This window comes from Sphaerodactylus townsendi, linkage group LG04, assembly GCF_021028975.2.
Source record: "Sphaerodactylus townsendi isolate TG3544 linkage group LG04, MPM_Stown_v2.3, whole genome shotgun sequence".
Taxonomy (NCBI): domain Eukaryota; kingdom Metazoa; phylum Chordata; class Lepidosauria; order Squamata; family Sphaerodactylidae; genus Sphaerodactylus; species Sphaerodactylus townsendi.
The window spans coordinates 101376304-101402883 of NC_059428.1; the positions used below are offsets into that span (position 1 = coordinate 101376304).

General features: G+C 40.4%; 2 protein-coding genes across 4 annotated transcripts; one reads left to right on the top strand and one right to left on the bottom strand.

Annotated features, from left to right (window-relative positions):
* Positions 1-9160, top strand: LOC125430537 (F-box only protein 36-like). Its single transcript, XM_048492507.1, has 4 exons — positions 1-188; positions 563-671; positions 7284-7456; positions 7720-9160. The coding sequence occupies exons 1-4, from the start codon at positions 93-95 to the stop codon at positions 7882-7884; spliced, it is 543 nt and encodes a 180-aa protein (XP_048348464.1). The 5' UTR covers positions 1-92; the 3' UTR covers positions 7885-9160.
* Positions 9161-10465: 1305 nt separating this feature from the next.
* Positions 10466-24572, bottom strand: UPF3A (UPF3A regulator of nonsense mediated mRNA decay). 3 transcript variants are annotated; one of them, XM_048494451.1, is made up of 10 exons: positions 24297-24572; positions 22783-22889; positions 21545-21582; positions 20294-20392; positions 20071-20181; positions 18505-18560; positions 18252-18410; positions 15899-16047; positions 13881-14175; positions 10466-12351 (listed from the first exon to the last, which is right to left on the bottom strand). In XM_048494451.1, exons 1-10 carry the CDS (start codon positions 24450-24452, stop codon positions 12178-12180), a joined length of 1344 nt encoding a protein of 447 aa, XP_048350408.1. In that variant the 5' UTR covers positions 24453-24572; the 3' UTR covers positions 10466-12177. The 3 variants fall into 3 exon arrangements, with proteins under 3 accessions (XP_048350408.1, XP_048350407.1, XP_048350409.1); XM_048494450.1 differs by having other exon boundaries at positions 21545-21651; XM_048494452.1 differs by having other exon boundaries at positions 13937-14175; positions 21545-21651; positions 24297-24570.
* Between the last annotated feature and the right edge of the window lie 2008 nt (positions 24573-26580).

Here is a 26580-nt window from a genome sequence, read left to right on the forward strand (position 1 = left end):
GGAAGAGTTCCAGCCCTCTTCGCGTAAAGTCCATCGAAACAGCTTTCTGAGTCTGATTTCAGTTGCAAACTGAACGAGCAAGAAAAACCAAAATGACCTCCCTACTGCAGGATAAACTGTATGAAGTTCACATGCAAGCGCCTCCCCCTAGCAAAGACTTTCATCACTTGACAATTACAAAAAATGAGGTAAAAAGCATTGGTCTCTTCTTATTTGGGGTTTGAATGGGGGAAAGCTGTACCTGGTGAGCTTATGCCTTTCACGCAGCTTTTAAAGACAGAGGAAGGGAAAGTTGGCAATCCAAAATATTGGTTGTGTGGGCAGTCCTGGAAAGGATCCAGTGACTTGCCCTCCTGTGGCTGTGTTTTCAAAAAAGGGGGAGGGGTAGCAACATAAGTTACTTTATTTCTCTGTAAACAGTGTAATTAGTTCCTATGCAAGTCTAGTTTGAAAGTAAAGCCCCCAGTTCCTGTTTTAAATCTAGGCTGACTAGGCTGTTGACAAAAAGGAAATGGAACAGCATGCACAAGTTGGTTCATTCTTTTAATTACTGATGCTGTAGGTTATCTGGAGATCATGGAAAATCTCTTTTCGACCCAATCAAGAAAAGATTTTACCAAGAGAAGTGAAGAAACTTCATAAAGATTTTGTCTTGGATGAACAATTACACAGCAAGTATTGAGTGGCCAAAAAACTTCAATCAGACTTTATATTTCTAGTATTTGTGATTCTATAAGTCACTATACTATATTTAATACTTGATCTTTCATATGTTTTATCAAAATAAGTACTACTAAGTTCAAAATAACTTTTTTCCTTATAACAGCTCAATCATGTTTAGTGGGAAGCAAGTTGTATCATGTTAAATATAGTTTACTTCCAAGGAACTGCAGACTTAGATCACTTTTTGGAAATTCCAGTACTAAACATGTACTTTCTTCATACTTTCGAGAGCCAGTGTGGTGTAGTGGTTAAGAGCAGGTGGATTCTAATCTGAAGAACTGGGTTTGATTTCCCACTCCTCCACCCGAGTGGCAGAGGCTTATCTGGTGAACCAGATGTGTTCCCGCACTCCTACATTCCTCCTGGGTGACCTTGGGCTAGTCATAGTTCTTCAGAACTCTCTCAGCCCCACCTACCTCACAAGGTGTCTGTTGTGGGGAAAGGAAGGGAAAGGAGCTTGTAAGCCACCTTGAGTCTCCTTATATGAGGTGGGGTATAAATCCAAACACCACTTCTTCTTCAGAGTAATTGATGAAATATACACAGGATTTTGTGTTTTTCTACCATTAATATATAGTACTTAGTTATGATCCTGAGCACATTCTAAAAAATGTCTGATCCACTAAAATAACGGAGGCTTGCTTCAGTTAAACTAATCAAAAATAGTGGCAAGCATGCATCTTCTTTAAGCAGCTGCCTGAATGATCAGAATTGTCAGATTCTCAATAGATCTGGTTGCTCTGTTCATGCAACCAGACTGTGTATGTGTGAAACAGGAAAAGGCCGTCACTCTAGCTCAAAGCTAGAGTATCATCTACAGGACATTAGCTACCAGAAGCTGAACACTTGTGCATGTACAGTGTGATTATTTGATTTTTTAAACTTTATAATTTCAAAAATAAACTACCAAAATGAAAAATATGGTGATAACTATGTTCACAGATGTAACAGAAGAGTAAATATGTTGTAATACAGGTGTCCTCAACCTGGTGTCCACTAACAACTTTTCTGGCACCACTAAGTGTTTTTAGAAACGTATAGACAGGTGGGGCTCCTGCTCAGCAGGACTTCCGACTGGCTGTGCAGATTAAAATAATGTTTTGACTGTAGCAGCTACCACATAAAGATAGCCGTTATGCTATCTCAGTACTCTTTTTCAGTATATATTAAAATTTCTCCACTTGCTCCCTGCACTTGGGCTTCATTTGTATGTGCCACTGTCTCGGGGGGGGGGGGGCATTTTATTAGTTAGCTCTGCCTCTCATAGAAGCTATTCTGTGGTTATGCCCACAGTTCTGAGTCAGAATAGCAAAGGTGCCCACAGGCTCAAAAACACGGGGGTCCTCAGCTGTAATTAATATTCCCAGAGCAAATGGCTTAGATTTTCATTTATCTGTTTTCTTCCATTTTTATCTTATTCCAGAAAACAATAAAAGGCCTCCATATTTATTTATTTAAAATATTTCTATGCTACCTTTCTACCCAAGGCAGTGAAAATGAAAACATTAACTTGCTTAAAACATCAAAGCAGTATTTAAACATAAGGTGTATCTAAGATATTTAAACAATTCAATAAAAATGTAGAGCCACACAAACACAAAAAACAACACAACCAGGGAGACTAGTAAGAGTTACTGGAGGTATTCCAAACCAAACAAAAAGATCTTCATATGTTAGGGAGACAGAAAAATCTCGCTGGGGAGGAAGTTCAAAAGATTTGGAGCTATGACCGAGAACACCCTTCTCAGGTTGGCATCCTTCTAGTCTCAGATAACACTGGGACTTTGAAGAGGACCAGAGAGCATGAGCAGGTTTACATTGGAGAAGGTGATCCTATAGGTATCCTGACTCCAAGTGCCTTGAATTGAACCGGGAAGCAAATTGGAAGTGAGTATAGATAGAACAGTGCAGGAGTGTTATGGTCCCAATGACCTATTCCAAGCAATAGTCTAACTGTAGCATTCTGTACCAGCTGTAGCTTTTGAACAGTCTTCAAGGGCAGCCCCACACTGATCTCGTTGCAGTAATCCAATCGAAAATATCACGTAACACTGATGAACAAACAATCTGCATGAGTGTGTTCTTCTCCCTTAACATGTTGCATCAACCTTTTTGAGTAGTGCTTTTTGATAAATTATGTGATCAGGCATTGGATTGCTCCGGAAAGTGCCCTTTCATGCACCAGTTCTGACTGTCAAGGCTCTGCAGAGGAATTCTAAGAATGATGGCCACACACTGCAAAATGGCAAAATCCAGTGAGGACTTTCCATCAAAGGCAACAGCAGAACTTCTTCAGAGGTTCTCTATTACCTCCTCAGCTGAGCAAACTGGCTGAGAAGAATAAATAGGAGAAGATTAGTTATATAAGCCTGTTAAAGGTTGCGGTGTTGCTAGCCTAAAGGGAACGTATTCATAGCCTAGGAGGTCTTCCCAAGTGCTTAATGAGCTACAAATAAATATGGAACGAGGCATAAACTGATTCCAGAAAGGAAAAGGCCATTATGTGAAGTAACTGAAAGCTTAGGATCTTTCTGGGACTGAGCAGTGCCATTTTTATTCTATGTCGGACACCCTTTGTGTCTTACAACTTGATACAATGTTTGTGAATTTTATAGGGGTAGTATTTAATTAATATTTTCCTACAGCTCAACTGGTTTTAATTTCTCTCTGGGGAAGGGAAAATTGGGATTACAAATGAAACAAGAATCCAGAGTTCACCATCAGAAACATGGAACGAAGCTCCATTAGATCAGTGTTATAGTCATGATGGAAAGGACAGGGTGGGGCAGGGGAGGGGAGTTACAAAGTGACTGGTTTAAAACAAGATAGATAAAAACTTATAAGTTCACTTGCTAATGTTAGGCAAAATAGGATTAGCATAAAACCTAGTGTAGAATTTACAATAAGGTAGAAATTGACATCTGTACGAGATAATAAAGACACTTCTTATGATACTAATTGGAATGTACACTATTCAAAGCATAAGATATCATGGTACCTTTCTGTAATTTATTAAATAGCTTGGAGGAGGATGGGAAACCTAGCACAAAGGAGTGGGCTGCTGATTTTGGTGAGCGATGCCAGAATACTTTGAAATGAGCCCAGATTAAAAATTTCCCGTGGTGCTTAAAAAGCTAAACCATAGAGTCGTAACCACTTACCAGTATTTTAATATGATGTATTATGGTAATTTCACCTAAATTTAATGTTGCTTTTTTATTTTAGAGATTTAAAAATACATTTTTTCCATAGCCCCAAGAATTGTAATTGCAAGCCGTCTTTTTTTTTCCTTGAAAGCTAATCAGACAGCAGTTGGTCGAAAGTAAGAAATCAAGTGTTTAATTTTCTTTCACAAATTTAGAGTTGGGCTGGCAAATCCTGTGAGTAACCTAGAGATTAAGGGCATGTTTACATTGCCTTTTCTGGCATGGAGTCCTTTGTTTTTGCTAGCTTTCTACTGTGGGTTCCACATTCTTATGATGCTATTAAAGAGAGATTTTGCCTTTCCATTGAAATTGAATATAACAGTGTGCCATCACTGGGTACTGTGCCAAGGTCTGGGAGAACTTTAGGACATTAAAGTCCCTCCCTTTGCTTGGTGTTGCCCTTCTTTGTTCTCTATGCTGGCAGAATAAATGCCAGTATTGATGGTAGCATCTGCATGCTATTCTCCTGGCACTGGAATTACATAACTGTTACAGCCCCAGTACATAAGGACATAAGAACAAGCCTGCTGAATCAGACCAGAGTCCATCTAGTCCAGGGGTAGGGAACCTGCGGCTCTCCAGATGTTCAGGAACTACAATTCCCAATTGGCCATGCTGGTAGGGGCTGATGGTAATTGTAGTTCCTGAACATCTGGAGAGCCGCAGGTTCCCTACCCCTGATCTAGTCGAGCACTTTGCTACTCGCAGTGGCCCACCAAGGTGCCTTTGGGAGCTCACATGCAGGATGTGAAAGCAATGGCCTGCTGCTGCTGCTGCTCCTGAGCACCTGGTCTGCTAAGGCATTTGCAATCTCAGATCAAGGAGGATCAAGATTGGTAGCCATAGATCAACTTCTCCTCCATAAATCTGTCCAAGCCCCTTTTAAAGCTATCCAGGTTAGTGGCCATCACCACCTCCAGCGGCAGCACCACCTTTTGTGGCAGCAGTACTGGCAAATCTTGAATGTACACTGGTATAGGGGACTTTGCGCCTTTCTAGATGGTGTAACTAGAGCTTAGAGTCACTAGTTCATTTATTTTAAAATCATGCACATCACTTTTAAGGGGCGAAAACAGATTTAATCTGAACTGCATGTTAATGGTACTGGTTTATTGTAAAAAAGAAATAAAAGAAACTTTTAACATCTGAAATGCAATGCATGGTCCCCTTAATTTATTGCATTGTAAGTTATTCAACTTCAAAAAGGTACCAATTGCAAAGGTTTGGTAATATGCAGATATTTTTAGCATTAATTGACAGTTTTGGTTGATGCCCTCATGTTAACAGAAGCTGGACTGTACCATATTAACTTTGTCGTTATTGACTGTATAGACAACATGTCTTAAGTTTTTAAAAAAAGATATAACAGCAGCCTTCTAGAGTGTGTACATGTTTTAGGGTGTTTATCAGCATAAACTATCCTAGGTAGTACCATCTGATCCCCACCTTTTTTTTGCAAGTTAATTTTTATACATCCTTCATTTTTTCTTATATTGTCGCAAATGAAGTTTTACTAGGGAAATGACATTAATGGTGCAGTGCCAAAGCAAGATGTATATTCATTGCATAGGGTTAGTTCAATTTCCTTCTGTCTCATTTGTTTTTAAGGCAGCCATTCTCTCTTCAGAATTAGCTGTTTGTTCTGGCTATGTACTTAACGAATAGAGCGAGACCACATGATGTGGTAGCTATGGAGAAATCCATTCATCATTCAAATATAACTAGCCAAGTCCTTTTGATAAATATGATAATTATTCTTTAAGCCAACTTTATTATATTTGGAATCTGAAAAACTTTCAGAGTAGAAAAGGCTGTTGTATTTGCACTGTGGCGTATGAAAAGGAAATGCCTTGCACCTAACTCGCCAAAGGAAACAATGTGCCTTTCATAAAGCATGCCCAGGCAAATCAGAATTAGTATTCTACTTTATAATTACCATGGCAGCTTGCTGTATCCTGTGCACTAAATCACCCTTCTTACTATGGTAATGTAATTCTTTGATGTGGCTTTGGGTTGTTTGAAAAGGCCAAGGTATTGACCACGGCAGAGAGCGGGAGTGGAGAACAGGCAATTCTAATGGAAGATTTACATTACCATATGCTCCTACCATAGCATGATGTTTTGCAATCCACCTTTTGGATTTGTTGGCACAGCTGCTGAAATGTTGTTGAAATATTTGAGTTCCGCACTGATGTCTGTTGATGTTATGGTTAGCAGAAACATTGTTAAAGCGGTGCTTTCCCCCAAAATACCAGAAGTACAGTTGCAAAGCCGAGCCTGGCAACGAATAAGAGACTAGGGGAACCAGGGACAGAGAGGTGGAAATGAGACTTCATTTCCAAGAAAATCTGAAAGTGATGTCGTACATCTCTAGCAATTGTCATTAACTCTGTGGTAAAATCTGGTTTGTCTCTGGAAGTGATGCTAGCCCTCTAGCAATTGCAAAAAACTCTGTGGTTTTACCACAGAATCTCAGCAATTCCTAGAGAATGAGGATATCACTTCCATTTCCCTCCAGAAGTCATGTCAGTGACCTTTTTAAAACAACAATTCCCCTGGAAACAAGAGGCAGGGTATCCTGCACCCCCACCAGGACTGATGCGAAGTTTTGATACAGTCTGACCAATGACTCTTGCCTTTAATCCTATTGGTGAATTATTTGTGGTTTTCTTTCACACATACACATTCTTAGCACATGCATGTCAACGTATGTGTGAACAAAAGTACATATTTGTGAGATGATGCATTTGAACTCACTTAGAGAAAAGTGCTATACTGATTTATTCCTGGAGACTAGTAGGAGGCCTAAACTCAAGAAACAACGATAAAAACACCTCTCACACAAGTACATCCTCATTATTGTACAGTGTACTGCGCATGCAACACTGCATGTTTCAGTGAATCTTTATGTTGTTACATGTACGTATATTGGAGATTTTGCATTCTCTGATAAGACTTTTAAAAAACAATATAAAGTTTTAAAAATGTAAATATACCATGTTAAAGAGGAGTTAGGTGAACATTTGCTTTAGAGTTAGGAATTCTGGTACTGTTCAACACTATATTTTTTAAAGCATCTGAAATGAGTGTACTGGTGGATCCGTTGATTCAGGTACAAGTTCTTCATATAGCTGTCTTTAAATGACAGTCAATCCTTCTTTGTTGCATTTCTGCTGTTTTGCTGTTGTTGTGATTACTTTTTATGCTATGTCATTTAAATGTATTTGCCTCTACATTTTTCCCTTCCCTATAAAACAAACTTTTTCATTAAAACATAACACATCATAAGATGGAATTTTCGTGCTGTGGCTGTATTTAAAATATTTTCTTGTGTATATTTTTTTAATAATTCAGAGCAACTACAAGGCATCTTTGGAAAGAAAATGCTAGACTATGTTCTCAACCTGTGTCAAGAACATTATGATTTCCTTGTTCGAATGCCTGAGAAGTTGATTATGCACATCTTGTCATTCCTCAATGTGGAGGATATTGGACAATTGTCAAAAACATGTAAAAAGTTTCGCAAGGTAACAATTCTACATAATTATTTAACGGAATGTATTTATTTTCCAAAGAATTTCAACAAGATGGGACCTCCAGATTAAATGAACTTCACAGAAGAAACTTGTGAAACTAGTTATCATTGGACGTTTCCAAGCCTACTCAATAATATTGGTCCCAGAGTAGATCACAAGATAAATTGACTACAGTAAGCACATTTTGAATAAGCTGAAAGGCTGAAATATACTTGTGTGTTGCGTAATGTACATTGCAACTATTTAATTTTCAGTTGTGCAGCACTGAAGAATTTTGGGAAAAAATAAAACGGTTGCAAGATAGCTACAATCTTGATGCAAAAACAATCACGATCCCAGCTTATAAGAGGCCATCGAATTCCAGTCGGAGACCAGGCTACTTGGCACAGATGCAGAGAAGACAGACTACGTTTTTCTAAAAAAGGGGCACAAATTGTTGACCACAAGCTGGGGCCTGGCCCCATAGACAATCACAGGAAGAGAGGAATAATTTGAACATTCCACATTACCGCATATATCTCAATCTTCAGAGGCAAGTTGTTATAGTGCAGCCTTAAGGAGAGTAACTCCAGTTTAAGAGCCCCATTCAAAAGGGGTGTGTGTGAATCCACTCAAGGGAGCGGTACGTGGCCATGTTGGCAGATTTGCCCTTCCTGGGCATGTGCCCTGATGGAGGGGCATCCACCAGCATGCAGCTATGACAGCTCCCCCGCCCCAAGGCTGGGATGCTGCGTTGGACACCCCACCGTGTCCCAGTGCTCCTGATGCCACCAGTGTAGCGGGGCCAGGATGGGGATGTTGACATTCGTCAGCTTCCTGTCAACCTTTGCCTGTGTTACGCCCTACTGCAGACTTATACCACTGAAAATGTGGTGGAAGTTTGTTGGGGCTTCTTGGCGATGGGGAAGCTTTTTGCTTTATGAGCCTCCTCATGCCATTGGGAAGCCTCTATGGGAATGGCAGCAAGGGATGGCTGTGGTGTTGTGGATGGATGGAGCTCCCCACCCATTGGATGGAGCTGCCCACCCTTTCATTTCAATGGGCTTAGACTGTAGTAACTCTGCATAGGATTGCACTGTAAGACTTCATTATGGCACATTTTTACTGGAACTTCTTCCCTCCAGCTGTTCATCTGGTGCCGACTATCATCAAGCTTTCAGCACTAGGTGACAACACTTTTATTTTCAGACACTTGTGGATGATTGAATGCATTGTTCTCCTGTGTTGTTTTTATGCCTGAACTGCATATTGGTTTTTTGATGTTCTATTTGTTGCTTTCCTGCTGTTATTTTTATGGGTTTTTGTCACTTTAATTTTGACTGTAGCTTCATTACTTATACACTGTTAATTTTATTTCGTTACTTCGCTTTTTCCTGATCTATTTTAAGTGAAATAAACTGACTCATGAACTGAAACGGTGAAGTCATGTTTCAAATAAACAAACCAGGCTGGAAGTCCAATTGGAATGGGTAGAAGTATGTAGATATGCATGTAGATATGCACGTAGTTGGTCTACTGCTATATATTCAAGTTCGTTTATTAAAAGGAAAGATTAGTAAGAGGCCCAAGTATGATTAAGTAAACCTATATGAAACAACATTGCCAGACCAGGCAAATATCTACCTTTTCTGATACATATAAATAATGTAATGTAACTAATATAAAATAACTATAAATAAATAAATAAATCAAAACATGGAGAATCTTTCCCTTTTGAAGTGATTATTAACTATTTCAGCCAGCAGCCCTCCAAGCTCCACTTTCTTGGTCTTAACCAGTGAGGATGGATGTGGATTTAAACATGTGGTAGCTTTGACAACTCAAATCACTCTATTGACCTATTTGGAAGAAACAACGTTGAAATGATCTGGACAATTCTGACATGGTTGCTTCTTACATCCCTGATCCAAAAATGATGAAGATAAAACACCTTCCCAGCCACTAAGGCCTCTCTTTTTCTCGTTTTTTTTTTGTTTCAATTTGTTCAGTCTCAACCGTTTAACGGTAACAGTCAGGCAGTCATTCAGGACCTCTATTGCATCAGGAGATTTGGATAAGGGTAGGGCGGTCTATTAAATTTAATTAATAATAATAATAATAATAATAATAATAATAATAATAATAATAATAATAATAATAATAATAATAATAATAATAATAATATAGAGCTGGATATCATGAGCATATTGAGCTTAGCCAGCCGACAAACAATGAATGATTTGGCCTAAGGGCTTTACATAGAGATTAAAAAGCATGGGGAATAGGATTGCACCCTGTAGAACTCCAGGGGATAGGTCCCACAAGGAAGAAAACTGGTCTCCAATGGCAACCCTTTGAGTCCAGTCCATGAACACATGCAGATGTTGCCAAAAATGTGCAAAATAAAAAATAGAATCACTTGAGAATAGGAAAGCAAAAGCATGTGATGTCAGGGTTGGGGTTTGTGTGCAGCATAGGGGAGGAAGTGGAGACCAGTAGGGGAAACAGATTTCTTCTTCCCTGCCAGTCTTTACAGGCTCATCAGTTCTATACTCCTAGTTCTTGTCAGAAAGTGTTCTAAAATGATTTTAATCAAAATCCCGGATCTAGATCTTGTGCATAACAAATCCCCTACCACAGTTACTAATCTTGAATGGTAGTGCACATTGTGATCCAAAGAAAAAGATGTACCCAGTTAATATAATGCAGTCCCATATGAGTATCACAGTGTGGAAGCAGAGGCACACTTATGCCTACAAAGAAATCTGTTTAAATGGATGGATTGGGCAAGGAGATTACATTCAAATAATCACGTTAACTGGTTTATCAACCTGGTGGGTTGATCAAAGCAATCAAATGCTGATAGTAGGATTAGTAATAGATTTAAAACCTATGAAAAAAAAAACCCCAAGAATTAATGTGAGCCTTGACAGAGACGTGGTGACCTTGCTGAAGATCCTAGTAACAACATGAGTATATCTAATGGAAGGATTTGTTCTGGTCTATCACAGTGAGCAGAGAGAATTGCCATAGCTGTTTACTGTGCATTCTATTCCGTAGCTTATTTACATATATCAACATATAGGCTCCATCGGTGACATGAAAAAACATGTAATATGAAACATTAAGGTACAAAACATTGTCATATATTAAAAGTGGCAAAACATTTAGAAATGGTATTTCAGGAAAATCAGATACAGCATTAAGCATTCGTGCTTCAGTAAAACATTTTCTGATTTAAACATAGGAAATCTGTTGAAAGGCAAAAGCAGCTCAGAAGTGGCTTCACATTATAACAAACACTGGGGCCAGCTATCTAAGACAGTGGTAGAGTGATGTGTAACAATTATGTACTTGTTGAATATAAAATGGGAATGACAAAGTTCTATAAATGGGAATGACACCGTTCAGCAAAAGTAGAGGGAAGAAGGGCATTGAATCCTTTTCACCCACCCTCTGGTTGTTTCCTGATAGAGTTCTGATATGAGAAGTAATTCCCAGGAGAAAAATGGCATGATGGAAGTAGTTTCAGGATAGAAAGCACGACTAGATAAAGAGTTCAGCATTCTTATCCTACTCATTATGTTGGACTTTGACAGTGTCATTCTAAGCAGAGCTCTACCCTTCTAAGTCGTTTGAAATTAATGGACTTTAAAAAGTGTAATTCTGCTTAGGATTGCACTGTATTGGAACTCAGCGTGACCCAAGTTCAAATATGGACACTGTGCTACCATAAATGTCTAATTTGCCCCTCCCCTCAATGATCAGAAAAAGCTCAGTGAGGTACTGACGACTGCAGACACTGGACACAAATGTCCAAGTTAGAACATGATCCTGCAAATATGCCTTAACTGCCCATGAACTTGCTAGGATCTTGTATTGTCCTACAACAATAATTTGAACATTACCTTCATTATAGGTGCCATTCATTTCTTATTGTTAATTATGCATTAATACATGCTAAAGTAGGACTGAGCTCTTTGTAGGACCAAGGCTATAGTACCTCTGTTATTGCTCCTCCCCCGAGACCGAAATCTAACAATTATTCTCGGCAGAATGCTTTATTTTCTTGGGATTGCAGGACTGGGATCTGTAGTAACTTTAACTGATAGGATAAAGGCACAGTTTTTAAAAATCCTCTCAAGCCAACAAAAATCCTCTCAAGACTGGAAAAGGCATTTTTGGAAGTATTTGACATGACACACAAAATGTGAGATAAACTAATAATCAACAAAAGTTTCCACATTCTGGATTAAATCTAGCATAATATTCAACAATATTTAAACATGTCCTCATATTTAGGTGACAGTCTGCCCAAAGGAACTATCTGCTGCCCATTAGGCATAGAGTCAAATGACTAATTACAAAATGCCTGTAAAAAACCCCAGGATTTTCAGGATATTACTGGCATAATAAGCAATCAAATATGCATTGGTACAACTGATGAGTGCAGAAGGTGGACTCAATACATAACGTGTACCTCAGCTGGAAAGTATAAATGCACATTCAACAAGCCCTTATGACGCAAAAGGCCTTTCCCCTTCTTTTTTTCATAAAGTGTTTTGATGTTATATGTATGCAACGTTGCATGTGAATCAAACTGCTGCCAGCAAAGTAGAGGGTGGGGGGGTGGGGGAGGCCATAATAGTTGGGTGATGTTGGTTGAGTTCTGAGAACACGGAAGATTCTGTGGGAACTATAATTCTTCTTGTCTTTGTTTTGTTCGTTTTGTTTTATTCTGCATCTTCGCTCTTCTCAGAACCAGCTCCGGTTGAATTGTCTGCCTCATACTTTCTGTCATAAGCATCTTCCAGAGACTTTTCAGCATAGTCATAGGACCTACTTGTAGACCCCGTATGTGTTCGAATGCGAACTCCTGGCTGGTATAGTTGCATGGCTGGCCGATCCTGTGCAAAAAAAACAGAAAGAAGACTTTCTCAAAGCCACCAGTTATCCACTTAGGAGATCTCAAGATGTCTAATCTGAGCTGATATAGACAAGGGAATTTTGCAACAAACTGCAGAAATGGGAAAAACTCGATTATTGTGATCTGGCATCTGATCATTTCTGTCTTGATTCCTGGCAACAAAGAACTTTGACTAAAATAAAACAATGGTGGCCAAATTTTGTAGGAAAGCAATGCGGGGTAGCAAAGTATTCAAAGCGTCCTATCAAATTTTAAATCCATTCTGATATTGAAGGAGAAAACTGGATGCAAACAAATATGGAAATGAGTCTATACTGTCATTATAACATGACAATCTACAAACTGATACAACCATTTACAGCTTGATTAAACAGTTTGTTGACTGGCAAATTAATGCGCAAAGTTTATTTATTAATTAAAATACTTCTATTCTGCCTTTCCTTATGGCCCAAAGTGGTTTACAAACTATATTTACAAATATTACAATTCAAAACAAACATAATAAAACACCAAGTAACCCCAGGCCTCCAGAAGATACCTGCAATTTCTATCCCATTAAGTTGGGTCCAAGAGTTATTCCCAATGTGCAGTATTGTAACTTGTGGCAGTTTGCTTTGCTGGAGTATCAGACTGGTCAACACTAAATCCTGGGCAATAGTCGGATATGGGAAAGACAGAAAACAGCTCACTACAGACAATTCTAAAGAACTTTCATCTAATATATAACCAGCTGCATAGACTAAGGCTGCAATTCCAAACACAGCCCCATGGAACTTTCACACTTTGTTGGATAAGTGTAATTAATTATATTGGGGTTGCAATTAACAAGCAGCACAGCAAAACTGCTTACAAATGACACTGCTGTAGTGAGGTTAATGAAAGCCACTCTTTGTGCCATGGGACCCTTGCATATCCACAGGATCGAGGTGTAAGAAATACTTTTTTGTAGAAATTACCATTCTCTTGAACCTCTAAACTGTCACTGAGCATACTTGTATAAATCTTGAGAAAAAGGATTCCTTGTCATTTTCAGATGACCTTTCCCCATTATTCAACATATATCCCTATTGTTTCTTTCCTGTTATGTAACCTGTGCTAACAGCTGTTCAGCTTAAATCCTTTATGGCTAGGCTTTCCCCTTTCTGGTAATATAGTGGGTGATAAGGACAGAGGCTTCTTTGGGACTGGATGGGTTCTCATGAAGAGGGTTTGTATTCTGCTGATTGTTAAAACAGGCACCAAATTTTTAAAGCCAAGATCCCAAGAATAATGCTTCATTACAGCATGTGTTTTTTTAAAAAATGCAAATATATAAATAAGCAGTAAAAAAGAGATGCCATGTCAATTTGAACTCCCATCATTCAAACTGCTTTGGCCATGTAATTATGAAGTGTGTATTTGACTGAAAATGAAACTGCTTAAAAATCATGCTCTGATTACAAAAGCAAATCCTGTGTGACCCTGAAGAAATTTTACTAATGAAAGATTATCCTAAATTAATAAAAGAACCTTATTTCTTATGCGCTCCTTTTTGGATGCCATGTCATCACACTTGTCCTCTTTACCCAGTTTGTCTACTGTGTCCACAGTGAAGCTGTAGTTGTAGCTCACTTTCTTCCCTCGGTCTTGGCTGTATCCTTTCCCCCATTTCAGCTCATCTTCATTCCTTCTCACAAACTTGTCAAATTCATAGTGAGTTCTGTGCTTTCGGCCGTCATCCAACCGATACCTTTGTCTCTCTGGTTCTTTATCATGAAATCTTCGGTCTGATTCTCTTTGCTCTTTATCACTATCATTTTGTGACCTGTGAGTGTTTTGAAAATGAAACAACAACAATAACAACCACTAAACTTGGAAAATCAACTACTTAAAATTCACACAGTGAGAGTGACACCATGCCAAACAAAAGGTTTTCCAAGTGGTGTGGCTGTGATCTGGTGGTTCCTGTTCCTAACGTTTCGCCTGCATCTGTGGCTGGCATCTTCAGAGGTGTATCACAGAGGGAAGTCTGTTACACACTGTGTCCAGCGATAAGGGAATGTTTCAGTGGGGTATAAATTGTCATGTTCCCTAGTGGGGAACCAATCAGTAAGTGTTTGGGTGGGATTTGCTATGCAAAGGTGTGGTTGATAGTATAGTATTGCAGGTGGGTTTTTTTCAGTCCAGGGAGTGATTCACATTTGCATTCCCTGCAGCAGCAGCAGTATTGGTGAATGCAAACACAGGATTTGCATTGAAATCACTGAGGCACAACATTCTATAGCAAGTGCCAAGCCCTGACAAGTTTCAAGCTAGGGAAGGCTTCATTAAGAGATAAGTTTTAAAACACACTTTCTAATTCTGAGATTAAAGGTTTCCTTGGCCACTTTTCTTAAATATTCCCTGAGTGTCCCAGCTCAGAATGTGTTAGGACTTTGCACTTTCTATTAAAATAATTTTCATACTCATTTACTAAATGACCGTGGGATTCTGAAGCTTTGTTAAAATACATCTCCCTATGTCAATGATACAACAGCCTGGGCGATGTTCAGCTACAGAAGTTTTGCATAAAGCAAGGTATTGTGCTCAACTATACTATAAATGGAGAAAGTGTTGTAGAAATGGCCCAGCTGCACTGGAATGGCTTCCAAGGTAAGTCCCGAAAGAAGGTTTGGAGGACTGTGAATTCATAGGCCAGACACAACAGGAAGATGCATCATAGGACAGAACATAAAAAAAGGAGGTGAGCTGAGATCATGTAGCTCAGGCACCAGCCTGATCCCTCAGGTCTATGTATTGCATTCCTTTACATCTTTATGTTGGCTTGTAGGCAGATGGCCTATAGACCAGCCATATGTGCATATTTATCATTTGCAGCATCAAGTGGGATAATATCACAGTTCAAGTGCCACAGTTCAAGTCTTTGTATCTTTGAGCTTTTAGTTGAGGCCCCCTGTTTGTCCAATGCTGTCTGCCGGCCTCCCAACCACTTACTACCAATGCACATATTATATCTTCCTAATTCTCTCCCCGCCCCCCCGCCCGGACACCACTCAGGCAGTCCTTAGCAATGGGATTGCATTGAGGTAAGGAGGATATTCCTTTATAGGGTTATTTCTAGATTTTACCATCTTTTAAGGGTTTTTTAACATTTTTGATTTTTAAGATTAAATGCTAAACTAGTTTTACAAATTCAATATTTATGTAATGTTTTAAATATGTATGGGCACTGACCTGAGCCTGACCGGTCAGGAAGGGCGGGGAATAAAGTGCTTATGAATGGAGTCAGTTCACCTTGAGCTACAAGTCATCAAGTATATGATTAAAAAACAGAAGCCAAGTGATTGGTTCAGCCTTTCAACCCTACTAAGGACAAGAGTTTGAGTGCTTCAACAGACTCCAGCAGTTAGTCTCTAGGCAAAGGGAGTTAAGTCCAAAGAACAGGGAAGAGTAATCAATACAAGATGTTCTGCTGTATTATCTGTGGGATTCACTGATATAAAATGCTCTGAGTAAGACATCAATCTTTAAAATAAGGAATCACTTACTTTTCCTTCAGTTCCTTTAGTGAACCTTCTGGTGGCTTGGATTTTATGCTCCCATGCCCTGGAGATTTCTCCCATTTACTTTCTTCTATGTCTTTTTCTCTGTGTTTCTCTGTAGTTTGCTCATCTCCTTTCTCTGGCTTTTTAAGAAGCTAAAGAATAGATGTATTTAAATATCCAGTTATTATAGAAAGTCTTGCTTAGCTGTACAAACATCTACATTACACACTGTGAAATGTACTAATATTCAGCACAATGCATTTGTAAACAACCAACATTTGCTTGGTGGAGATACATCCTTTGTCCCGGCAAGATAGCCACACTCATTTGGCATTCACATTTGTATCCAGTGATGAAACAGGGACCATAATCCACCCACAATAAAGAAGACTGTGTCCACCTTTTTTTGGAAGTTAAGCATGTGCTCAACTCTCTCCTATAGAAAAAGATGGGATTTAAAAGTACTTAACTTTGATTAAAAATTTTGCTGCGGTGGGTATGTGCATGTGCATTCTCATTTGTGGAACTTGAGAAAAGACCATTAACAGAAGTACGCTTCTTCATTTATTAATTATGTTTAGATATTTGCCATTTTTAAATTGTACATTCATTAGACCTTCCAAGTACAAATCACACCTGCTTTGTTTTCCTGTTCAGACATTCCCTTCAAAATGTATTGCACTATTAAGTTGCAGTAGCACCCCTTGATCAGTATTTCAAATGCAATTACTGGTAATACACCATAGAAGTGTGATGGATGCATACAGATGCAAATGAAGCACAGGATATGGTCTGTTTATCTACTTTCTCATTTCCCTTTTGGCAGGAAAAGAATTAATTCTATCCCAGTGTGTCACTGCTGTGAAGTAGGCAGTTTTGGGCATGAGGAAGAGAATGATACGCCTGTGTGTTTGTCCTTCCCATTCTGGGGACCTGCATAAAGGCCATGGGAGTGAAGCCTCTCAGTGATGTGCCCAGCTCCAGGGCTGTTGGCTGGATCTCAGCCCCAGGTGGGCAAGACTTGCACCCGAGTGGGATCTCAAGAATTGTCACTCCAATGTTGCTCCCCCAGTAGGGAGGCTGAAATAAAGTGGGGTGCCCGATGCTATGCTAATGCCAATGTGGCTCTTTTCACTCTAGTTGTCATCTTTGGTTGGTCTGTTCCCACCTTCACTCTTGCTCCCTCCCCTGGTCTGAGGACTCCAAGCATCCCTTTGGCTGAAGAGATTTCTGCAGACATCAGCCATAACCTTGAAAGCCTTGTTCCATCACAAGAGTTAAATATGTGTGTTTAATTTATACATTTCAATTTAATCTGCTCTAGTAGATTTGCTCTTTGCTTGTGGTCATTCTGGTCTGGAATGTTTAGCTTAATCTATGGGGTGCTGGATAATGCACGGTCCTGGCCTGAGCAGGAAGCTGGACTGGTTGGCCACTCAAGCTTTACAATATTTAATTTTTAATCTGAATACCTAAGGGAGTAATCCTAAACAGGGGTACTCAGCAAAATTAGTCCAATGTTTGTCAATAGGGATAACACCTAGAAGAGCTAACAGTACAGTCCAAATGGGGTGGAGTAGTTGCGTGGTGACTGGGGACGGCACAGCCCCAGCACTGCTGTGACACCTCTTAAGAGACTTGCTGTGTCACAGCCAGGAAGCCAAGAGTGATGGCTCCCCTTCCCCCATGAAAGTGGGCTGTGCCACCAATTTTGCCACACCAGCAGATGAGGCCTGAAAGGGCTCAGGAAAGTGACTAAAGCTGTCCCCACCCCCCAAAAATGCCACCTTTGGTGCTGGCATGAGCTGCTGCACCAGAGGAATGCTCCAATGGCAGCTGTACTAGGTGTGCCCATGTATTGCACAGTCACATGGCTCCCTGACACCAGCATAAGTGCACTGGCATAAATGAACCAGCACAAATGGCATTTATGCTGATGCTGGGGTCACATCACCTCCTGAGCGGTTTCCGCCCACCCCCTTAGGATTCTACTGTTAGAGCAGTACAAAATGTTACAAATGTGTAAAACATATAAACAACTAGTTAAAAGAATTTTTAAATTAACCAATTCTGCATCTCATGAATTGTCTCCTGTTCGTTCTACTCCACCAGAGCTCTATTTCCATTAATGATAAAAATGAGTTGTGATAGCTGCTGATGTTCCAAATGATTGTGTGGGTTTGTCTGTAATGATGCAACCCTAAGCCACTGATCCAGATATAAGTTTCACTGAAATCAATTAGACTTCTTCATGTGTATGCTTTTAGGGTTGGGATACATATGAAGCCACAATATAGATTCCAATACAACAAAAAGGTGGGAGATAGCTCAAAATTTCCACACTATCAAAATTTACCTTGATCCTTATTTCTTTTTCAGCAATTTTCTTTTGCTTTTCTGCTTCCTTTCTTTTACGCCGTTCTTCTTCTCTGCGTTTTCGTTTCTCATCTTCCCTTATACGTTTCTTTTCTGATTCTCTCCTCCTTCGTTCTTCCCTTTTCTCTTCACGTATTCTCTAAAAAAATTGAAAAATCATTTATTTAAATCTGTACAAATATTTCAAAAACTTAAACATAATTATTAAGCTTTAGTGCAAAATACAAACATACCTGTTTTTCTAATTTTCTATTTTTAATATATTCCAAAAGGGGTGTTGTTCTTCTAGCTAAAACACAAAAAATTGTGATGTAGTGTTCCACCTCTAACATAACTTTTAAAAATCATAAATATTTGCTTTTTTGTCCTTTAGGTTTTATTGCCATGATTAGTAACACACATTGGTTGTTTCATAATGGAAGTATCGCTATTAAAATGCTCATTAGCCTATCATTGAAAAGTCAGTAATTTCTCATCATGAAGGAGCATTGATATCAGTAAAACTAGACATATCATTATATCTCTGATTTTTCATTGAAAACCCAACAACATCTAGAAAAATAATCTTGTATCAATTCCATCTTCTTCCTGGTTGCTGGAATTTTGCATAATCATCAACTCTCATACATTTATATTTTTGTAGTTTTTTATTTTTAAATCCTGAGTAAAGATAGACATTTGAGCAAAATACTTGCTACAGATTTGTGCGAAACTTCACAGTAACCAAGCAATAATAGTTTCTTTGAATACACATTATTGCCTATAGTGTCCAGTTTTAGTGGAAATCTTTGCTCTGCTTTGAAGAAGGAGGTTATACAAAAATAACTCTTAGTGGGTCATACACTGTCATTTAAACACTTTAGCTTAAAAGATGCCAGATCATCTTAAATCAGGAATAGGAGCAATCAATCTTACACAAGTCTATGTAAAATTCTAGTCAGGTCTATTTTGTGGGTCTGTCTCCCAGGAAAGTGTTGTTAGGTTGCACTGCTGTCCTTTCAACAATCCTGTAAGGTTGGCTAGTATTGTTATCTCCAAAGCAGAGATGAAGTAATGGCTTGCCAAACACCACTCAGTGAATTCTCAGCTGACCTGACATTTGAACCAAGATTTCTAGTCTTTAGCCCATAATTTTAACCTCTAAGCTTCTCCAACAAAGCAGTCTTAAGAACACTTTTCTGTAAGGCTCATTCTGCACATGCAGAATAATGCACTTTCAAACTGCGTTCAGTGCTCTTTGAAGCTGTGCGGAATAGCAAAATCCACTTGCAAACAGTTGTGAAAGTGGTTTGAAAACGCATTATTTTGCATGTGTGGAAGGGGCCTAAGTAAGTCCACTGACTAGATTCTGAGTAAATCTGCTGAGGATTTCTCTCTGGTTCTCTCGTCTTCAGCTTTCCACTGACACACAGTAAACAGTTAAGGTAAAAATGGCCCTAACAACAGTTTTAAGTTCTCAATCTTACATTGTGGATACAAGTATATAAAAACTGAATTATTTTCTTAATGGAATTCTATGGAAGTCAGATTCATACATTACCAGCACAGTGTGAAAACCCTTGTCAAGCATAATAAGGTACATCCCTGCCTTCCCTCCCTCCCACCCTGTCCCACTGCTACTGAATCCTTTTTGGAGCCTATCTGTGTGTAGTGTGCTAGCATTCCAATCCTGCTGATGTTAAACAGTAAGCAAGAACTGAAAGATAACAGAAGAAATAACAACCCACTAATCTGAATTTTTAACCTCTAAAATCTAACAAATAAGTCAAACAGGGAAGAAAAGAAATACATGAACAGACCAATGAGTTCCCTTGTTTTTGCCTCAATCTCTCCCAACAGGGTCTCAGGATTGGCACAGATTTTTTCTTCTTCGACACAATAACTTTCTAAAAATTTTCTGTATTCTGGATCTGTGAAAGAAAAGCACAGCATTTACCAATGCATGGTATTTTTTGTTTCCATGAGAAAGCATCACTTAACTGCAATATTAGTACAATGTTTCTGCTAAGAAAATGGGTTTACCATCTTCTATGCTTCCGGCTTTTGCATCTTTCTTCTTTAGCTTCTTTTTTGAAATCTTTTGGAATGGTGCAAATTCAACCACAGCAGGATACTCTAAGCCTTCAAAGAGTCACAAATGAATTAAGTGGAGTGGTAAAAGGAAAAAAATATTTTATTACATTTATATTCAGCAAGGTTGTTGTATTGCATACCCTCCCAGGAAATCCTGGGAATCCAGTCTGGAATCCCAGTATCAAGTCCTTATTGATACAAATATCAGAAGAAAACAGTCACTGCCTAGGTTGGACATTTATTATACCCAACAAATATAAACTGCAGAAACAGTCTTTCAAACATATAGCCAGTTAGCATGTAGATGCACATGTAGGTCTGGGTCTGCACTGTGATGCTTCTTTGACTTCCACGAATTTGGCAGGATATGCCTGTGGATGTCGATGCAAATTTACCCCTCCAAGGTCATTAATGTTGCCTATAAATGCTTTGCAGCTAGATTGTGTATCACTAGAACTGGATCAATGCCTTCATAAGCCTACATTTACATTTATTTTAATTTGGCAGAAAAAATAATGCAGCTCAGAGGAAAAAATTAATCAACACAGATGCTATCACAGGAAGTTCAATCAGAGTACAATGGGATCTGCATTTTAAAATGATCCATTCCATTTTGTGAAATTCACATAAAGCTCAGTGGGATTTTCTCTACTACAAACTTTATTACCTAAGTTATCTGCTAATCCTACCAGGTTTCCAATTCAAAATGCCCCTCGGGGGAGGGTGGTATAAAAATGCAACCAATAAATAAATAAATAAAATGTAAACCTTCAGAGCACTTCACTTAAAGTCACTTCCAGCCACATAGCTGTGGATTTTATGACTGGAAGTAAGTAGCAAAGATAACCAAGAGTAAGATCACTGCTTATGGAAGTACAGTGTAGCAACCAATGAAAACTCATCCCTGCATGAGATTCTAGAAGTCTAGAACTGTGCCATAACTCAGAGTAATGCAGCATTCTGGAGAACTGAAAACAAGAATTTGCTAGAATTGATTATAACACCAAATGTAGCACCCCTGACAAGGTAAACCTCTGGCAGGACTAAACTGTCCCCAGAACTTTTGAAAAATGTGTACAACGTTTTGTTTTGGCTAAAGTAGCTACTGTAATGACACCTTCATGGACTTTTAATACCCCATGGGCTATTAGAATTAATGGTGGGGTTCACAGGATCATGTCCACCACAATTATGAATTACCTTTGTTGTCAATGAAGACATAGCCATCAAAACGATCTCTAAAAAGAAGGATGTCATCAGGATTTCTAAAATTAATATATGCTCTTGAGTAGAGGTGAGGATAAAGACTGCAACAAGAGTACATATATCTTCAGTTATTTGTTTTTCAAAGAAAAGGGAAGTTAGAAATAGAAATATTCTATTTAATCTTTTCTGAAAAAGAATTGATCACACTTGCATAGCAAGGAATGCAAGGCACATTCACATGTATCCCACAAACTCCAAATGAAAGAGAGAGGTTCCTTTTATAATGAACTCCTTCCAGCCATGGGCTGCAGTCCTACATTACGCAGGCAAAGACAGCTGGAAGTGTAATGTGCTGTCCTGTCAACCACCATGCTGCTGTTGTACACAGCATATCACTGCTGTCCAGGTATGTTAGGAGTGAAGCCATCCATTCACTTTCAGTCAACATTCTCCTGAACCTTATCCCAGGCTATGGCAGCTCCACTTCTGCTGGAAATAGTTTGCACACAAAGGGCCAAAGAAACAGGATAGCAGATGAAGGTTACAAATGGAAGGGCCTTGACTGCAATTAAATTGGATTATGGTGTTGCAGTTTCCTGCGTATACTGGGGTAAAGATTAATTTTTAATGCAAAACACTCTGAGCTTTGAAAAAGATATGTACGAATGTCTTCAACAAACAGAAATACAGTGGTGCAGACAGATATATAGGAGGGCATTTCTGACAAGCTGAAAAACTGATTCCTTCCTTGGTTGGCCCTCTCATCTGCAGGGACAATTGTGAGTGCTTGTCCTAGTTAGCAATATCAGACATTAGGACAGATACACAGGAACTTCTGTATAAGTGTTTAGAAGTCACTGTTTTAAGAGGGTATTGAGTGATCTAGTTCTAGATATCCAAAAACACATATGCAACAAGACTGTGGCTCTAATAGCCAGAACATTAAAAATGATCTATTCAAAGTTTAGTGTGCTACACCCACCAATAGGAAGAGGTGCATGCTACTGCCATGCATCTAGGAAATGCAAGGCAAAAAAATGCACCACACCTATACATCACATTTATTCGTTTATTTAAAATGCATAAATATATTTTTTCAATGCTGTGTGAAAAAGTATCTTTATATTTTCATTTTGAAAATGTACAGTGCCAGAAATCAAATTATGTTGCTAATATATTTGCTAATATGCCAACAAAAACTGCTTCTACAGAGATGCTAACCAAGATCTCACCTGGGATCAGACGTACAAAATTCAAAATAATCATGAGCAGGAAGTGGATGGAGCTGTTCCTCCAGCTGTTCCTTGGTAAAGCTAGGAGGTAGCCGGCGTATAACTACCTGCAACGTATCAATGCAGAAGAGAGAGTACAGCATACTCAGGTCACATCCCAATATCTGAAATACTACCATAACAAATATATTATATTAAGTGTTTCCTGTAGTAATATTGATTTCTACAGTAAGCTTAAATGGCACAGAAATGTACAGTCTGCATGTTATTCACCCATTCCTGGGTGCCATCCTTCTTCATACTGCCTATCACCAGTATTTGATTTACCTTCAGTATTCCAGTTTGAACTGCATCAGATAGCTTTTAATCTATGCTTGAATTCTTTTTTTGGGTTTCATCTAGACCAGGGGTAGGGAACCTGCGGCTCGAGAGCTGCATGCCGCTCTTCTGCCCTTGCACTGTGGCTCCATGAGCCAAGCTGCCGGCCCCATCCTTGCCCGCCCTGCAGGCAACAGGGCGGGTGCACCAACTGCTTCCCCTCTCGCCCGCCCTGTTGGAGTGGGGCGGGCGCTTTCCCAGCGGCCGGCGAGGGCGAGCTGCTGGCTTCATCCTTGCCCGCCCTGCAGGCAGCAGGGCGGGCGCATCCGTGCACTTCTCAGAATGAGCGGAGTAAAAGGTAAAAAAACCGCAATATATATAGTGTTATCTTTATTTTAAATGTCAAAAATTATTTGCGGCTCCAAGTGTTTTCTTTTCCCGTGGAAAACGGGTCCAAATGGCTCTTTGAGTGTTAAAGGTTCCCGACCCCTGAGCTAGACTGTGAAATGTGTGGATGGTGACAACTATTGATTGCCAATTTGCTGTGGAAGCTGGAAGCTCCCAAAGGAGGCCAAGCCATGTCTCTGACCAGGGTCCTGAACTCAATCTACCCAGGGTACCAGACTGCCTGCAGGCACAAATCCCAAAGCTCCGTTCTTCTGCCACCTGTACAAATAAACGGGAGGTTGGTGGTCTCCTTTTCCCCTCTGCAACTGACTCCCTCGGGTGGCCCTCTGCAATTTCTCCCTCCCGTTTAAAAATCAACACAATGTTATTCCAGTATAATCGTCCACGGACTACCCCCCACTTCTTCAACCGTGAATCACTTCGGGTTCATTTTATGCACCAGACATCGGGGACACAAGATAGCGGTGTCAAGGGATCATGTAACCTCATCCAAATCTCCTAAACAAAATGAATGCAATAAATGGCGCCTGTCGAAGTGGATTCCAGGCCCTCGAGAGCTTCGGATCTTCAAGCGTCGGATCTTTAAGGCGCCACAAGAGTCCTGGTCTCTCCCCCCCCCCCCCCCGCCCGCCTTTGCCACAGACTTCCTCGGGTAGCCCTCTGCAATTCCTCCCTCCCCCGTCGTCCAGCGCGCGCTTCCCTCCTCCCACGAGGCCCCTCCCTCTCTCCCTCGCGCTGTCCCTGGTGCTGGAGGAGAGCCCCTCCCCCACCCTTCGCCGGCTCCTCACTTTGCTCAGCGTCGCTCTTTTCTCCTCGCGCTGTGGTTTGCCCGGCAGCGCCAGGTTGGAAGGCGGCGGGGGAGGAAGAGGGGGCGGCGGGGGCGGCCCCGGGGACGGCGGAGGGGTGTCCGGCACACGACGCGGGGACTCCCGCTGAGCCTCCATGGCCCTGGCGTGCGAAGGACAGAAATGACAGCTTCTCGCCAGCCTCCAACGGTGTCGGCAACGCTGCGCGTCAACGCCCGCTCTGTCCCCCCCACCCTTTCTCCCCCAGCCCTCATCCAACCGCCTGCCCGAACTCTCGCGAGAACGCCCGCCTCGCTCCGAGAGGGTCTCGTGAAAAAGGGGGAGCCAACAGCTGGAGAATCAACAGCAGGAGAGCCTCTCCTCAGCCCACGGCTGCCCATAGTTCGTCCTTCTAGCTAGCAGTTCCCTTGCTTTATTCCGTTACTCAAATGCAGAGCTCTGTAGACGGTTTGCCCTTTGTTAGGTCTCGATCCTTGAATCAATAAACAGGCTCTGGACTGGACTGTTGGATCAGTAGCGTTTAGTGGAAAGGTAACGAAGCAACCAACTTGCAAGAAGCCAGTTCTGCCAGACCTGGCTTTTGCGACCCCCTTTATCCAGAGACAATCCCCCCTCCCGTTTTCTCAAAGAAGGGGGGAGCCTAAGCACCCCGAGGCCACCGACAGATACAGATAAAGCCACCTGGCCTCCTGGCCCCACAGAACAGCGGAAACATCCCATTTCCTATCGGAGTAAAGAGTGTCAGGGAGAAGCCTAGTTATCTACCAGGCGTGTGAAAACAAGCAAGTAAGATCAAGGAAAGAATGTTCCATTACTGCAGTGGTAACATTTAGCAGGCCAAGTTCATTTCTCAAAGTAGTTACATTGACAGGAATGAATCTCAATCAACTAGCTAGAATCACTGTCTATATATTATGTAGCCATGGCCTGGATTCAGGAATGCAACTCAATCAACTAGGTCAGTGATGGCGAACCTTTTTGAGACCAAGTGCCCAAACTGCAACCCAAAACCCACTTATTTATCACAAAGTGCCAACACAGCAATTTAACCTGAATACTGAGGTTTTAGTTGAGAAAAAATGGTTGGCGCTGAGGCATGCGTTACTCGGGAGTAAGCTTGGTGGTAGTTGATGGCTTTGCTTTGAAGCAACCTTGCAACTCTTCCAACGGGTGAATCACGAACCTAGGAGGGTTTACTCAGAAGCAAGCCCCATTGCCAGCAACCGAGTCTACTCCCAGGTAAAGGATCGCGCTTTAGTTCTTTGCATGAAAATCAGTGGGGTTTAACAGCGCTTAACAGGATTACCTACACCGCTTCCCCAAAACTGGGTCTTAGGTTTAATGCTAATAATCGAGCCCAGCGGCCCAGGCCAGCCTAGATGTGTGTGGGAGGGGGGAATTTCCCCTCCACACGATGAACTCTTTTTGTGCGTGCCCACAGAGAGGGCTCTGAGTGCCACCTCTGGCACCCGTGCCACAGGTTCGCCATCACTGAACTAGGTGCCATCCCGGACACCCTTCTGGTGAATTGATTCCCCTGGTGCTCAAGATGCTTCTCCGTCTTCTGTTTCGCGCCTCATTAAGTCTATTCCCATGTCCATTGTATTGTTCTAGATAGAATTAGAGAAAATCACTGACTACTGTGTGGGCAATGATGCCAAGGGCAAGAAGTCTGGAACATCTTCCGCAAGAGGTGCATAGAAATAGGTAGACATCCTATATAGAAATCCTGTGCTGTCTTTGCTAATGCCTCTAAGAACAGCAGGGGTTTAAAATAATTTATCTTGTAGAGTTAAGTATAACATGATAAACAGCCAGTGAAAATCCATTCTATTAAAAACCATGGTTTGCACAGGCAGACTTATTCTGAAGGGACCTGATTTTAGGAAGCTTTACAATGTCTCTCCGCCATCCCAACACTACTTAAAATCAAACTTTCTTCATAAAATGGCTTATCTCAATATGCACAAAATGTTTCAAAGACATTTCCAAAAGCTGGTTCAGGGCAGAAGCAATGGGCTCTACATCTATTCATAAAAAGGCTAATATAATTCCCTATCCTCCACAGCCTGCAACATTCTCTGTAAAATTAAGGAATAAGTGAGATTTTAGGAATATTTACTTGATTTAATCCACCATAACGATTAACCTTCGGGAAACAAACAAAAAATTACACGCAAATCCTTTGATATATACAACTTTTTGTTGGCTTAAATGTCTTTTTTATCATTTATATTTAATTTTAAGCTTAATTTTTATATAGAAC

What these genes read in the sequence shown, in the direction of transcription:
- UPF3A (XM_048494450.1), bottom strand. Translation starts at nt 24,452, where the DNA reads ATGGAGGCTCAGCGGGAGTCCCCGCGTCGTGTGCCGGACACCCCTCCG. An exon ending in TTTTGTACGTCTGATCCCAG is followed by an intron (nt 21,652 to 22,782) that starts GTGAGATCTTGG and finishes CTCTTGTTGCAG; the next exon opens with TCTTTATCCTCACCTCTACT. An exon ending in CTAAAGGAACTGAAGGAAAA is followed by an intron (nt 14,176 to 15,898) that starts GTAAGTGATTCC and finishes AAACACTCACAG; the next exon opens with GTCACAAAATGATAGTGATA.
- LOC125430537 (XM_048492507.1), top strand. Translation starts at nt 93, where the DNA reads ATGACCTCCCTACTGCAGGATAAACTGTATGAAGTTCACATGCAAGCG. An exon ending in TGACAATTACAAAAAATGAG is followed by an intron (nt 189 to 562) that starts GTAAAAAGCATT and finishes CTGATGCTGTAG; the next exon opens with GTTATCTGGAGATCATGGAA. An exon ending in CATGTAAAAAGTTTCGCAAG is followed by an intron (nt 7,457 to 7,719) that starts GTAACAATTCTA and finishes TTTAATTTTCAG; the next exon opens with TTGTGCAGCACTGAAGAATT.